At 46.7% G+C, this 13,826-nt stretch overlaps 1 protein-coding gene across 7 annotated transcripts in view; it reads left to right on the top strand.

Annotated features, from left to right (window-relative positions):
* LOC129819711 (glutamate receptor ionotropic, kainate 5-like) overlaps nt 1-13,621 on the top strand; it is a 110,870-nt gene extending 97,249 nt beyond the window's left edge. For 5 of the 7 annotated variants that reach the window (XM_055876239.1, XM_055876240.1, XM_055876237.1 and 2 more), the window contains 8 exons: nt 3,190-3,303; nt 4,157-4,266; nt 4,547-4,720; nt 5,483-5,648; nt 6,217-6,442; nt 7,863-7,991; nt 10,325-10,491; nt 11,495-13,621. In XM_055876239.1, coding sequence (XP_055732214.1) covers nt 3,190-3,303; nt 4,157-4,266; nt 4,547-4,720; nt 5,483-5,648; nt 6,217-6,442; nt 7,863-7,991; nt 10,325-10,491; nt 11,495-12,148 — 1,740 coding nt within the window. In that variant the 3' untranslated portion in view covers nt 12,149-13,621. The remainder of the gene's footprint in view (nt 1-3,189; nt 3,304-4,156; nt 4,267-4,546; nt 4,721-5,482; nt 5,649-6,216; nt 6,443-7,862; nt 7,992-10,324; nt 10,492-11,494) is intronic. The other 2 variants (XM_055876242.1, XM_055876243.1) reach the window with 1 other exon arrangement.
* The last annotated feature ends 205 nt before the right edge of the window (nt 13,622-13,826 follow it).

The following is a 13,826-nucleotide window of genomic DNA, read 5'->3' as shown; positions in this document are numbered from 1 at the left end:
TCGTCAATCAGTCAAAGGCAGCCTATGATCGGCCACGATAACTAACAAGAAGGCTGTCTAAAATCCTTGGTCGTAGAGCGCTATAGGGACGGGCAGGCTTTGCCCCAGCTCTGCGCTACAATACCTGATACAATTCATCTAAAAGTGTGACGATTAGTTGAGTCATTGAATCAGGTGTTAGTGCTGGGATGGAGCAAAAACCTGCTAAGCTCTCTAGGACCATGGTTGGTGACCACACTGATCAAAGGGTTGTGAAGTCGTGCATCTCAATCAAAGTCTGCTGATCGTCAGGTTATCCTGTAGCTCTCTGTGGTAAGAATGTTAAAGGATAAAGAGCTGGTGTCACAGCTTTTACCACACACAATATATACGCAAAAGTATGTGGACACCCCTTCAAATGAGTGGATTCGGCGACTTCGGTCACACCCGTTGCTGACAGGTTGTATAAAATCCGAGACCCCCTGTGGCCCTTACGTAGTATTTTCTTCAGAATCAGCAGCTGGTGCATTTACCACAGTTAAAAGTAACAAAACAACTCCCATACACTCTACTGTGATTGGACAGGGGTGATAAGGAAGTTCAGTGCAATGTTCAGTACACTGAGTGACTGACCTCTCATTATATGATTGTAGCTAGCTACACTATATACAGCATACAATAGTATGTGGAAACCACTTCAAATGAGTGGATTTGGCGATTTCAGCCACACCCATTGCTGACAGGTGTATAACATCGAGCACACAGCCATGCAATCTCAATAGATAAACACTGGCAGTAGAATGGCCTTAATGAAGAGCTCAGTGACTTTCAACGTCGCACCATCATAGGATGCCACCTTTCCAACAAGTCAGTTTGTCAAATTGTGCCCTGCTAGAGCTGCCCCGATCAACTGTAAGATGCTGTTAGTGTGAAGTGGAAACTTTTAGGAGCAACAACGACTCAGCCGGGATCGGTGTGGAAGAACTTGACTGGGCTGTACAGAGCCCTGACCTCAACCCCATCAAACACCTTTGGGATGAATTGGAACGCTGACTGCGAGCCAGGCCTAATCGCCCAACATCAGTGCCCGACCTCACTAATGCTCTTGCAGCTGAATGGTAGCAAGACCCCGCAGCAATGCTCCAACATCTAGTGGAAAGCCTTCCCAGAAGAGTGGAGGCTGTTCTAGCAGCCAAACAGCCAAACATATTAATGCCCATGTTCAACAAATAGTTTTGGTCATGTAGTGTATTTTTCCTATGATCAATCGTGTAAGCCATTAGTGTCATATCCTGCAAGACTTGTGATAGTATCTTCTATAATGAGGCATAGGACTGGAACCACAGCTGGCATGATGCAACATTTGATAACTTCCCAGGCTCAAAGACATGCCTATTAAAACAGTCAGATCATTGAAAGGGCACGTGACAAGACGTGTCTGTCCGGGGCTAGTACATCTGAAGCTGACACTCAACATTTATCAAACATAACCCAAATAGTGTGTATCAAGGTGGCTTTCACTGGCACCCACCTGCAGTTCAGAGGAGGGGTTGAGCAGGAACCGGTCCCTGAGGAAGGGGGAGCAGGCAGCCAGGACCACTTTGTGACGCAGAGCCAAATGTACCAGAATCCGCAAGGCACTCAATGCTCCTTCAACTGCTATTGCCATAGTAACAACACAGTGTCTAGCACTACTGTTGCTGCTATGTTTGTGACTGATAACGATATTTTTGCCACAACGCCATAGAGTCACCCGTTACTTCTACCGCCACTGCTAAAAAGGACAATTGCAATTACCGATGCTATCTGTGTGATTGCTGGCCCTATCTCGACTCCTGATAGCATCTAATAATGCCGTTACTGAAAATGGTAATGATAATGATGACGGCATCCATAATGACCTTACTTTCCCCCCAGTGTGAGTGGAGCTGGTGGGGTAGTGGAGCCGTGCGTGACCCATCCGGCGCGTTAAAAGGCTAATCAAATGTCTCTCTGTCGCTAATTATGCGGTGGTGCAGCCTGTGATGACCTAGTGTAGGTTGGCACGCACAAACCCTGATGAACGCACGTGTACACACACGTGTGTATACACTTAGAAAAAAGGGTTCCAAAAGGGTTCTTCGGGTGTCCCCATAGGAGAACCCCTTTTTGGTTCCAGGTAAAACCCTTGTTGGTTCAAGGTAGAATCATTTTGGGTTCTATGTAGAATCCTCTGTGGAAAGGGTTTTTACATGTAACCAACAATGGTTCTTCAAATGGGTTCTCCTATGGAACCTTTTGGGTTCTAGATAGCACGTATCATTCTAAGAGTGTACACACTGTAAGTGCACACAGACATGCGCTCATGTGGAGTGAACACGCTCTTGGTGACACACGGAGAGACACACACTAATGGATATGCAGAGTGAGCCCTCACACAAAGTTATGTAAATTCCATGAAAATACACACTCACTAGATGTTTTAATATGCCTACTTATGCAATAAGCACACACACACACACACACACACACACACACACACACACACACACACACACACACACACACACACACACACACACACACACACACACACACACACACACACACACACACACACACACACACACACACACACACACACACACAAACTAGCATTTTATGAACAGTTCATTGAATAACACACTAACCCACCCCCTTCTCTCTCTCTCTCTCTCTCTGTCTCTCTCTCTTTCTCTCTCTGTCTGTCTGTCTCTCTCTCTCTCTCTCTCTCTCTCTCTCTCTCTCTCTCTCTCGGTACGGCATGATGAAAGTGGGTGAAACTCGTTAACGAGTCTGTCCTCGTTAATCAATTAAGCTGTAATTAAGGAACTGAGAGGTGTCTGGGGTCTTGTTTTTGTTGGAGCAGCCATGCACTCTATGATGACTATGCCCTCTATGGTGTTTCCCGCCCCACTCCTTCCTCTAGACCTCCCTCTTGAAGACTCTTCCCCTCCTGCTTTCCTACATGTCAAGACTGCTTTCAAGTCCTCCTCGATAACATCCTTTCTTAAATATATCTCTCTCCATCTCTCTGCTCTCTCTTCCTCCCTCTTCGACTCCCCTCTGTCTTATATCTCTCTCTCTCCCTTCTCGCTCTTTATCTCTCGCTCTCTCCCTATCCCTCTATTCCTCTCCTCTCCCCCCCGCCCCCTCGCCCTATCCATCTCCGTCTGTCCCTCTCTCCTACAGAAAGCAGACTTGGCGGTAGCTGGGTTCACCATCACCTCAGAGAGGGAGAAGGTCATAGATTTCTCCAAACCCTTCATGTCTCTGGGCATCAGCATCCTGTACAGAGTCCATCTGGTAAGATGACCACGGAGCCCAGTCCATTTAGTTATGATTTACCACTAATGGTTATGCACTGTCATTGAGTACAGATTGCGTGTGCTGTACTATGTTGGTGCTTTTCCACTGTGAGAGTTGTCACGGCTCTTGCCATGTCCTTGGTGTCAGTCCTAGCTATGAAAAGCAATTTCCCCAGTATAACAAAGAGGTCAATGGAAACGTCCAGCCGGACCAGGGGTGCAGTGGAATATGCACTGTTTTATACATTGTTCTATATATGGCTTAGTTGTTACTACCTCGGATAACACTTTATTTGTGTGCCTATAAACTGTTTATAGACCGTGATAAAATGGTTTGTTAAGCATTAGCAAAATGTCTATCAGACGTGGATGTATTTAGTCCCATAGGCGAGTACATTGCATGTATCAATCATTCATATACAAGTCATGAATATGGATGTATTCAAACTATGATCATGATGATTATAAGCAGTTTATAAGCAGACGTTAAAATAAAGTGTCAACCCCAAACCCGGATTCATCCAAAAAACAATTATCATATATGGACAACAAACAAAACAAACCACATAACTCTGTAGTCTAATACATTCCATTATCAATGTAATTATTCAACCTGTCGTGGGTCGTATTCATTAGGTACCAAATTGAAGAAAATGGACTGAAACAACTTGTTTCCATGTTCTGCTGCAAAACCTTTTGCTCTGTTGAGTCCTAATGAATACGACCTTGTACTCTGCCCAGTCTGTAATGCAATCAATGCCAATACTCTGCCCCATTGTGTTTGAAATCTGAACTGCACCATCCGCTATTGGTCTCTGTTAACACTAGCTTTGTCCTCGTCCTCCAATCAGGGACGGAAGCCAGGTTATTTCTCCTTCCTGGACCCGTTCTCTCCGGCCGTGTGGCTCTTCATGCTGCTGGCCTACCTGGCTGTCAGCTGTGTGCTCTTCCTAGCCGCCAGGTAGCTAACTACGCCACCTAGTGGGCTGGGGGACACCTCAACCTGCATACACTGGTTAGAGGAGCCTGGTGGTCCTTTATCTGTTGGCTATGCAACACAAACAGATCTGGGATCAGAGGTTATACAAGTCTTCTTTCCCTCATCTACTTATCTAATAGAAAGCAGCGAAATGCAATTTTGGGGATCTTTTTTCACTCATTAAGACACGATGCTGGTATGTGTAAATCATATGTTGAAGACTTAAGCTCATAGTCCACCTTTGTCTCTGTCCACCTCCCAGGTTGAGTCCGTATGAGTGGTACAATTCCCACCCGTGTCCTATGGGGCGAAAGGACGTGCTGGAGAACCAGTACACCCTGGGCAACAGCCTGTGGTTCCCCGTGGGAGGCTTCATGCAGCAGGGCTCTGAGATCATGCCCCGCGCCCTGTCCACGCGCTGCGTCTCCGGGGTCTGGTGAGTGTGTATGGGCTGTGTGGGAGGGGTGGGTTTGGGACGTGTGTGTGTCTAGCTACAGTATCAATCTCTGTGTTCCTTCCTCCTCCCTCCCTTCCTCCACTTTACTCTTCTCTCAAGCTACTGTTCATCAGATCAACCAGATGGCAGACATATACTAATGGGAATTATATTATGCCGCAGTATTACACCCAACCTCACCCACTTCTCACTCTAGTTTGTTAGCTCCATTAACTCTGCATTGTCTTGATACTGCAATGCACTGCTCAGAATAAAACTGGGTTCAACCTAAAGGGTAAAGTAGTGCAATAAGTTACTTTTTTTGATAGCTATGTGGATGCTCAGACGATCAACAAACGTTTCATTATATCAGTGCAACAGCATTTTGTGAATGGAAAGAGTTCAACAATTTGTCATTTTGACCTTCACAAGGATTCAGGAAAAGAACAGAACTTTGAGGTATAATAAAATGGGATGGTCTCCTGGACACAGATGAAGCCTATTTCTGGACTAGGGTTCTGGTAACTTACACACATTTCCCAGGTTTTCCAGAAATCCTGGGTGGAAGATTCCAAGACTCAGGAGGGAATAAGTAGTGAAAAAGCAGGAAATGCAACCAGGATTTTTGGAAATAAACGTATTTACCATAATTCTGCCAACCTATTCTGGACAACAACTAAGATCACATAGGTCAGGAGTAGGCTTAACTTTGCCATAGTGTAACTTGTGATAATATGCCTGTCCCCTGTCTCTCCATCCCAGGTGGGCGTTCACTCTAATCATCATCTCCTCCTACACGGCCAACCTGGCAGCCTTCCTTACTGTTCAGAGGATGGAGGTGCCCATCGAGTCTCCTGACGACCTGGCAGACCAGACAAACATCCAGTATGGCACCATACAAGGAGGCTCCACCATGACCTTCTTCATGGTAGGGATTGTATGCTGTGTGTGTGGGGGTGGGTGGGGGGTGCAGGACATGTGAACAGGTCATACATGTATGTTTAGTCATACATGTATGTTTAGAATTACAGGGAATTAGCTTTAAATATGAAAAAGGCTCATTGCAATATGTGTAGAATTGCGGGAAATTTGCTTTAAAACAGCAACATTTTCTCTCAGCTTCATGGGAAAATGTGTAAAATGGCATGAGACTAGCTATAAAACTGCAACAACAAAAAATGTGGTTGGGGCATTGCTCAGACATTGTGGGGGGGGGGGGGGGGGGGGCATTCTAAGCTGCTCTATGCCACTGGTGCAGGGGTGTGTGTGTGTGTGTGTGTGTGTGTGTGTGTGTGTGTGTGTGTGTGTGTGTGTGTGTGTGTGTGTGTGTGTGTGTGTGTGTGTGTGTGTGTGTGTGTGTGTGTGTGTGTGTGTGTGTGTGTGTGTGTGTGAGAGAGAGAGGGGATGGGGGTTCATGTGTATGTGTTGGGGGTATCACAAAGAGTTGAAAACCCTTCTTGTCTTGCCATGACAACCTTCAACACACCCATCAACAGAACTCGCGCTACCAGACGTACCAGCGCATGTGGAACTACATGCACTCCAAGCAGCCCAGTGTGTTTGTGAAGAGCACGGAGGAGGGCATCGCCCGCGTGGTCAACTCTAAATACGCCTTCCTGCTGGAGAGCACCATGAACAAGTACCACCGCCGCCTCAACTGTAACCTCACCCAAATAGGTGGTCTTCTCGACACCAAGGGCTATGGCATCGGCATGCCCCTGGGTGAGTGGAGGGGGGGGGGGGGGGGGTGGAATAGGGGAGAAGGATTGAGGACTGCCATCAAAATGCCACTGAGTGAGTGTTGGAGAGGGTGGAGGAGAGAGAATGAGGGAAGGAGAGAAGGATGGGTTAGGAGGCATGCTGGACACCAAGAGTTACGGTTTCACACCCTAACCACCAAGAGCTCTATTTTTATTTGTTGTCATTTCCATCGAACTTACCATGTTATTACACCTCTCTCATTTTATTTTTGATGATAAACATAAATGTAACCTTGTATGTTCTTGCTGGAGGCCAATTTTAACATCAAACCCACCTGGTTTAGATTGATTCCTGGCTATATATTACAGCCTCGGGGACATTTTTTCCCAAAGAATTCCCAGAATTTCAAAACATCAAAGTATGCCTCAGAGATACAGTCTCACATTTCCCTCAAGGACTGACCAGGGACACGGTTCCTCTTTCTTTCATCATCATGCCTTTACATTTCCTTCGAGCTCAAAGGTCAGAAATAACTCCCATCTCATCACCCACATTTTTTTTAAAAGCCTGTCACCATGGCTACAGTTGCTTCTTCCTCAGCAACTTTGATGTTACACAAGTAGGTGGTTCTCAGCGACAGATTTAAGGACAGGCTTGGATCCTTGTTTTTTGGGCGGAAATATGTATTTACATGACTCCAGCTATGTGTGAGCTCTTTCGCCTTCCCTATTAGCCGGCGGTGGAATTGGGATGGAACGCTTGGGAACAGAGGTCCCAAAGTGAAAATCTCAGGGGGAACATTTTTGACATTTAACATTTTGTTAGCTTTGTTAGCGGAGATGCATCTGTGGAGTTCACAGATGGTTCCATCCCAGCTAACTAGCCTATTACTGAATATTAACAGTATGTCTGGCTGGCCTACCTTACAACCTCTGACTTACATGTACAATATAATTGGTGTTTGTTGTATTTGCACAACAGCACGGATGCCAACCACTATGGTTACAGTTGGCTCACATGTAGTGCAGAGTCCCAATTATAAATTTCTCTCTCTCTCCCTCCCTCTCGCTCACTCACCCCCTCCCTCATTTTCTTTCTCCATCACCACGTTCTCTACCTCTTTTTAAAGCCCTCTCTATTCCCAATCCTCTCTTGCTTCCTCACTCCATCTTGATTCGATTCAATTCAATGAACTTTATTGGCACGATATGTCACTATCTTTAATCGCCAAGCAACGACACAGGAAGTTAAATCAATAATGAGGACATGGTTAGTAAACACAATTAGCAACAGTAATATTGTTCTCTCTCTCTCTCTTTCACTCCTTCTCTCCCTCCTTGCCTGTCTGTCTGATTCTCTCTCTCCTTTCCTCCCTCTCTCCCACCCTCTCTCTTTCTCTCCCCCACCCTCTATCTCTCTCACTCCTCCCCCTCTTCCTCAGGCTCGCCGTTTAAAGAGGAGATCACTCTGGGGGTGTTACAGCTGGCAGAAAACAACAGGCTGGAGATCCTGAAGAGGAGGTGGTGGGAAGGGGGGCAGTGCCCCAAGGAGGAGGACCATCGAGCCAAGGGTGGGTACAGCACCACCTGCGCCAGTAGTTTTATTTTATTTAACCTTTACTTAACCAGGAAGTCCCATTGAGGTCAGAAGACTTATTTCGCAATGAAGACCTGGCAAAGTACCAGCACTGATGATCAGGGGCCCCCCATATCAAGCGTTTCAAAGTGGGCCTGCTCATCTGGGATCAGTTTTTCCTTGTTGATCTTAATCAATAAGATTAGATGGACAGGGTGGACCTGATCCTAGATCAGCACTCCTACTCTGAGGGGCTTGAAAATGAATGAAACACTTGTGGGGAAATGAAATAGGACGCTAACCCTCACACACCCTCACAGCCCAGCATATTGTATACCTTAAATTAGGCTAGTAAATACACAATTTTTCCATCCAGGAGTAGATCTCCGTCAGGTCCTGTTCTTGGTAACGACTACTGCCCAGCAACCGTCAGCCGTCATACTAATCGCTGAGATAATGTTAATTTGTTCCAAACCAGCTCCTATGCAGTCACATTAGAATTGCACACGACTAATGTACACAATACAATGCTGACATTTCCTCAAGTAGTAGCAAGCACTTGTTTCTTAGACACTCATAAAGTCGATGTATTTTGGTATCACAGAATCGTGGACACGAGTGAATTGAGAAGTGTAGTCCGTTCTATTCCCATTACAGTGACTCACAGCTGGAAATGACATTTGCGTGAGATATGTGTGTGTTGTGTGTGAATGTGTTGGGTTTATTATGCCTCATCGTTAAAGATGGATTCCGCAGTAGGGGGAAACTGCGTCACTCTCCGCCCCACCCCCGTTGTTATTGTTTTGTTGGCGAAGCATAGGTGACGAGCCTCTCGCCACGTGAAGAAAAATAATGGCGGTACATGTTCCGCTGTTCTATAGCGCATGCAATGATGCCTGAGGAGAAAAACAGTGTTGGTTAAAGAACAAACTAAATTTGGAAGATTTATTTTATTAGTGTCATGATTACTGCATTTTATCAGGGGGATATAAGTGTCTACATGGTGTGTGTGTGTGTTTGCGTGTGCCAAAGCAAATTTCGTTTTGTATTTGCCTTGCCTGTGTGTTAGAGATTTCCCCTTTTCTGAAATGTTTCTTATTTTTCATTTCTGCAGTTTCCTTTTGGGACATCTGCTAACCCTTCTCCCATTCCAAATGCTTAGATAGCTACAAGCAACCGACTGGATGATATAGACCAAGACGTAGCGCGCTAGATGTTGTTTGTGGTTTGCATATTTGGCAGCCCGCAGTAAGACACAGGTGCGACCCAAATGGCACTCTATCCCTATTTAGTGCACTACTTTCAACCAGACACACTAGTTACGGTTGAGTCGTCCATGGGATGAATAAGTGCCCTCAGGTTAAAGCAGGGAGACTTGAGCCTTTGTTTCGATACACTCAACATAACAAGGGTACTTGCTCAGAGCATTCTTATGAGACATTTTGAAGATAAAAAAATTAAAAACATGTTAAACCTTCGTGTTGAGTATTCTGTCTTAGAAATACAACAGGAAGAGCCAAAGGGGATTCGTGTGGTTGATTGACTTATTAAGTCAATGAATGCAGGCTTGTTGAATTGTACACGCCCACAACAAATCAAATTTGTCACATGCGCCGTATTCCACAGGTGTAGACCCTACCGGGAGATGCTTACTCAGTAAGCATAAAGTAAAAAATGTAATAAAGTAACACAATAAAATAACAATAACAAGGCCATATACAGGGGGTACCGAGCCAATGTGCGGTGGTACTGGTTAGTCGAGGTAATTTGTACATGTAGTTAGGGGTAAAGTGACTATGCATAGATAATAAACAGCAAGTACCAGCAGTGTACAAAACAAATGGGGGGGGGGGGGGGTGTCAATGTAAATAGTCCGGGTGGCCACTTGATTAATTGTTCAGCAGTCTTATGGCCTGGGGGTAGAAGCTGTTAAGGAGACTTTTGGACCTAGACTTGACGCTCCGGTACCGCTTGCCATGCGGTAGCAGAGAGAACAGTCCATGACTTGGGTGACTGAAGTCTTTGGCAACACACACACTCTCTGTGGGAACATTAGGCCGCTTAAGGTTCACAGAGCTTTTCGGCCCCTAAGGCTTTGTATAGAGAGCATGAAAAGGACCTTATGATCCTGTGGTGGCTATTTCATTGTGTCCATTTGCCTGTGCTTTTTCTGTGCCCTATGTGTGTGCCGGGGTAATCATAAATATCTGTGTGCGTGCGTGTGTGTCATGCATGTGTATGCAAGTGTATGTCCTTACACACAGCCCTACCATTCCCTCTCTATCCATGTGTTAGAACTGCGTACATAATTCCTCTGTTCCCCCGCAGGTCTGGGCATGGAGAACATCGGTGGCATCTTCGTGGTGTTGATCTGTGGTCTCATCATCGCCGTGTTCGTGGCCGTCATGGAGTTTGTGTGGTCCACCCGCCGCTCGGCAGAGACAGACGAGGTACGCCCTCACTGCTGCCCCGGCCAAAACCACAGACACCCTCCAGTAGGTTACTATGGCAACACAACTCCAGCCCGCCAGCTCTCTCTCTCTCTCTCTCTCTCTCTCTCTCTCTCTCTCTCTCTCTCTCTCTCTCTCTCTCTCTCTCTCTCTCTCTCTCTCTCTCTCTCTCTCTCTCTCACTCTCTCTCTCTCTCCTCTCTCTCTCTCTCTCTCTCTCTCTCTCTCTCTCTCTCTCTCTCTCTCTCTCTCTCTCTCTCTCTCTCTCTCTCTCTCTCTCTCTCTCTCTCTCTCTCTCTCGTGTGGTGTGTAGTGCAGTGCAGTGAGTGTTGTGCTTCGGCGGCGTCGTGTTGATGTGTAAATGGCTGCAAGCAAACAGAATGGCTGCAAGCAAACAGAATGGCTGCAAGCAAACAGAATGGCTGCAAGCAAACAGAATGGCTGCAAGCAAACAGAGGGTGATGGTCGATGTCTGCGTTTTCCTTTCTTTATCCTTTGTTTCTCTCTATTTCTCCCTCGCTCCCTCGTCTCTCTAGCTCTCTGTCTAGGCTGTTTGTGATTCAGTTCTCTCTCCCCCTTTCTCTCTCTCTCTCTCACTCCTCTGTCTCTGTCTCTAGGTTTTGTGTTGGTCATTGTTATTCCTCCCGCTAGTCCATTGTGTTGTTTATTTCATTGTCGTCTGGGTTAAACGCTGTTTGTGACTTTCATTTGCCCCTGCTTTATCTCTGCTGGCTGCTTTCTTTGTTTTTGTGATTCCTGTCTCCGTTGTCTCTCCGTCTTTAGCTTCGTTCTGTATGTGAGATCCTTTTGAATGTGTGTCAGTGTCACTGGAGGTAGCTACTTATTTGTCCTATTTCCATTGCCCAGAGGTCACACCGTATTTGAACAGTGCAACAAGTTTAGTAAACCTCGGGAAGATTTTCCTCTGTCTTTCTCTCCCACATTCACACGATCATCCCCTTCTCTCTTTATCTCCCTATGCCACCTCTCCCTCTCTCTGTTGTTCTCTCTCCCTCTCTCGCGCTATCTTCCTCTTCTCTCTCGCCTAGGTGTCAGTGTGTCAGGAGATGCTGACTGAGTTCCGCAACGCCATCTCCTGTAAGAAGAGCTCACGCTCTCGGCGGCGGCGTCCCTTGGCCAGCACTGGCGGTGTCTTGCGCCACCCCACTCGCCTCCAGCTGGGTGTCCCGAGACCCATCCGCCTAGTCCGCGAGATGCGCCTCAGCAACGGCAAGCTGTACAGCAGTTCGGGCCACCTGACTGGCGGAGGGGGAGCAGCAGGGGGGGGTTGCGGGGCCGTAGGGGGGGGGCCCTCAGACATGGGCCCGGGGCCACAGCGCCTCCTGGAGGACCCGCTGGGTGCCAACACCACAACACCCCCTCCCCCGCCCGAGGCTGCCACGGCGCCACCCTCCCGGAGCTGTGCCCACGTGCGGATCTGCCAGGAGTGTCGGCGCATCCAGAGCCTGAGGTCAGCATCGTCTTGCTCACGCATCCCGCCCCACCTCGGCCCACACTCTTCCATGTCCCTGCCCCGCCTCACTCCACCCCCGCCACCCTCCTCCACCAACACCGACAGCGAGGGGGGTGGCTGCGGCACAGCGAGCCCCAATCGCCCCAAACCTAAGCCCACGCCTCCTCCGCGGCCCTTACCCCCGGCGAAAGCGCCCACCACAGACCTGCTGCTGGGGAAACAAGACTGAGGAGGGACGGAGGGATCAGACGTGTGACAAGAGTCGAGGGTTAAAAGTCAAAGGTCAGGGTTCAACAGAGAAACACATAGGAACGAGGAGCAGAAGGGGCTGTGAGCTTGTAGCGCATTGACATGGCAGGATCAAACCACTCTGACCCATTTGAGGGGGCGGCAAAGGGGTTATTCTCCAGGGCAGAATTTGTGGAGATACCAACCTAGTCAAGGCCGTCCTCCTAAACCAGGAGTCCTGCTAAGCAATGGAACAGGCTGTCTATGGAGTGGGAAATGACTTTTGACCACATATGACCGTTAGCTGCCTACGGTGCAGTGAGAGACAATGTGGTGACCGTTCAACGGTAGGCATAATTGTGTTCAAGCTGCCTGGTTTGGCTTTTGACCTTCTCTCTCTCTTTCACTTGGATCTGATGGGAGGACTTGACCTATCCAACAAGCGCCGGAGAGGTTCAGGGGACCATAGAGACTTCAAACACACAGGAACTCTTGCGCTTAAAGAAGTTGGTTCTCACGAGAAGATGCATATTTTTTCCCCAGAGCAGCTGGAAGAGCTTGAACTTTGGAATTTGTGTTTTCGATTTGCTTTCTCTCAGAGTCTAACTCGCCTAATTTATTTTCTATCTTTCTTTCTTTCAAATATCTTTTTAATTGTCGTCATTGGTTTCTTGGTCACTGTTTAGTTATTGACTCATGTTTTTGGTCTGTCATTAAAGATCCTTAAGAAAGCCAATGTGGAGATCATGACCATTCGTGCATAAATGAGGTCTCTTTCCCACCAATCACAAGCCCGGGAACAAAGTTCAAAGGTCAATAGTCTAAAGAGGCCTTCTCTAAAACCCCTACTGACAGTACACCCAGATCACAAGTCAGTATTGCCACAGAGTTCTAAACACACAGTTAGTGTAGCGTAGCCCCGTCAAATTACAGCGCAACAGAGCTACAGAGCACAGTTAAACAACACGGTGCGTTGTGAATCCTTCAAACAGATCGGAAATGAAGAAACTGGATAGAAATAGCAAGAGAAAAGGAGAATACCAAACTCAGCACAAGGAATGACAAATGAGACCAAATGATGATTACATATGGTTATACGAAGCAGAACAGGAGAAATGTAACGCACAGTTCTGTCTGGCCAATGGTAAGAGGAAACCCGTGTTAGTATGTGTTCTGTGTGATTCATATGGGGGTCATAAGTGTGTATGTGTGTGTGCGTGCATACAGAGGAACGAATGGGTCAAAGTGCATTTTGTCATATTTAATGCCCTTTCTTTCTTTCGTGTTTTCCCTCAGATTTCTATACCAGTGCTAAATGGATTATTAAGAAAATGACGACCAATGTATATTATTACGATTATATTGTTATTATTATTACTGTTGAAGTGTGGGGTACTGTAAGAGGGGCGTAGTCGTCTTATGTTAAATATATAGACACGAAAAGGTATTTGGAATAAAAAAAACAGTATACAAACTTCTGGATCTGGTGTCGTTGCATATGTCCGTGCCTGTGTGTGCATGAACATAAACGCGATTTAATATCTATACGTTGCAATTTCCTGCTGTATCTAGTTGTGTCATTGGTGGTCTGTCACACAAGATGTTGTACACTGCACTGGCTGGTCCATACAAGTCATGAGAGCCCTCAACAATACATTATGTCTCAGTAGAAGTCGCTA

This window comes from Salvelinus fontinalis, chromosome 22 (assembly GCF_029448725.1).
Source record: "Salvelinus fontinalis isolate EN_2023a chromosome 22, ASM2944872v1, whole genome shotgun sequence".
In the NCBI taxonomy this organism is placed as follows: domain Eukaryota; kingdom Metazoa; phylum Chordata; class Actinopteri; order Salmoniformes; family Salmonidae; genus Salvelinus; species Salvelinus fontinalis.
The sequence above is the reverse complement of the archived record's forward strand: the minus strand, read 5'-3'. Positions and strand labels throughout refer to the sequence as shown.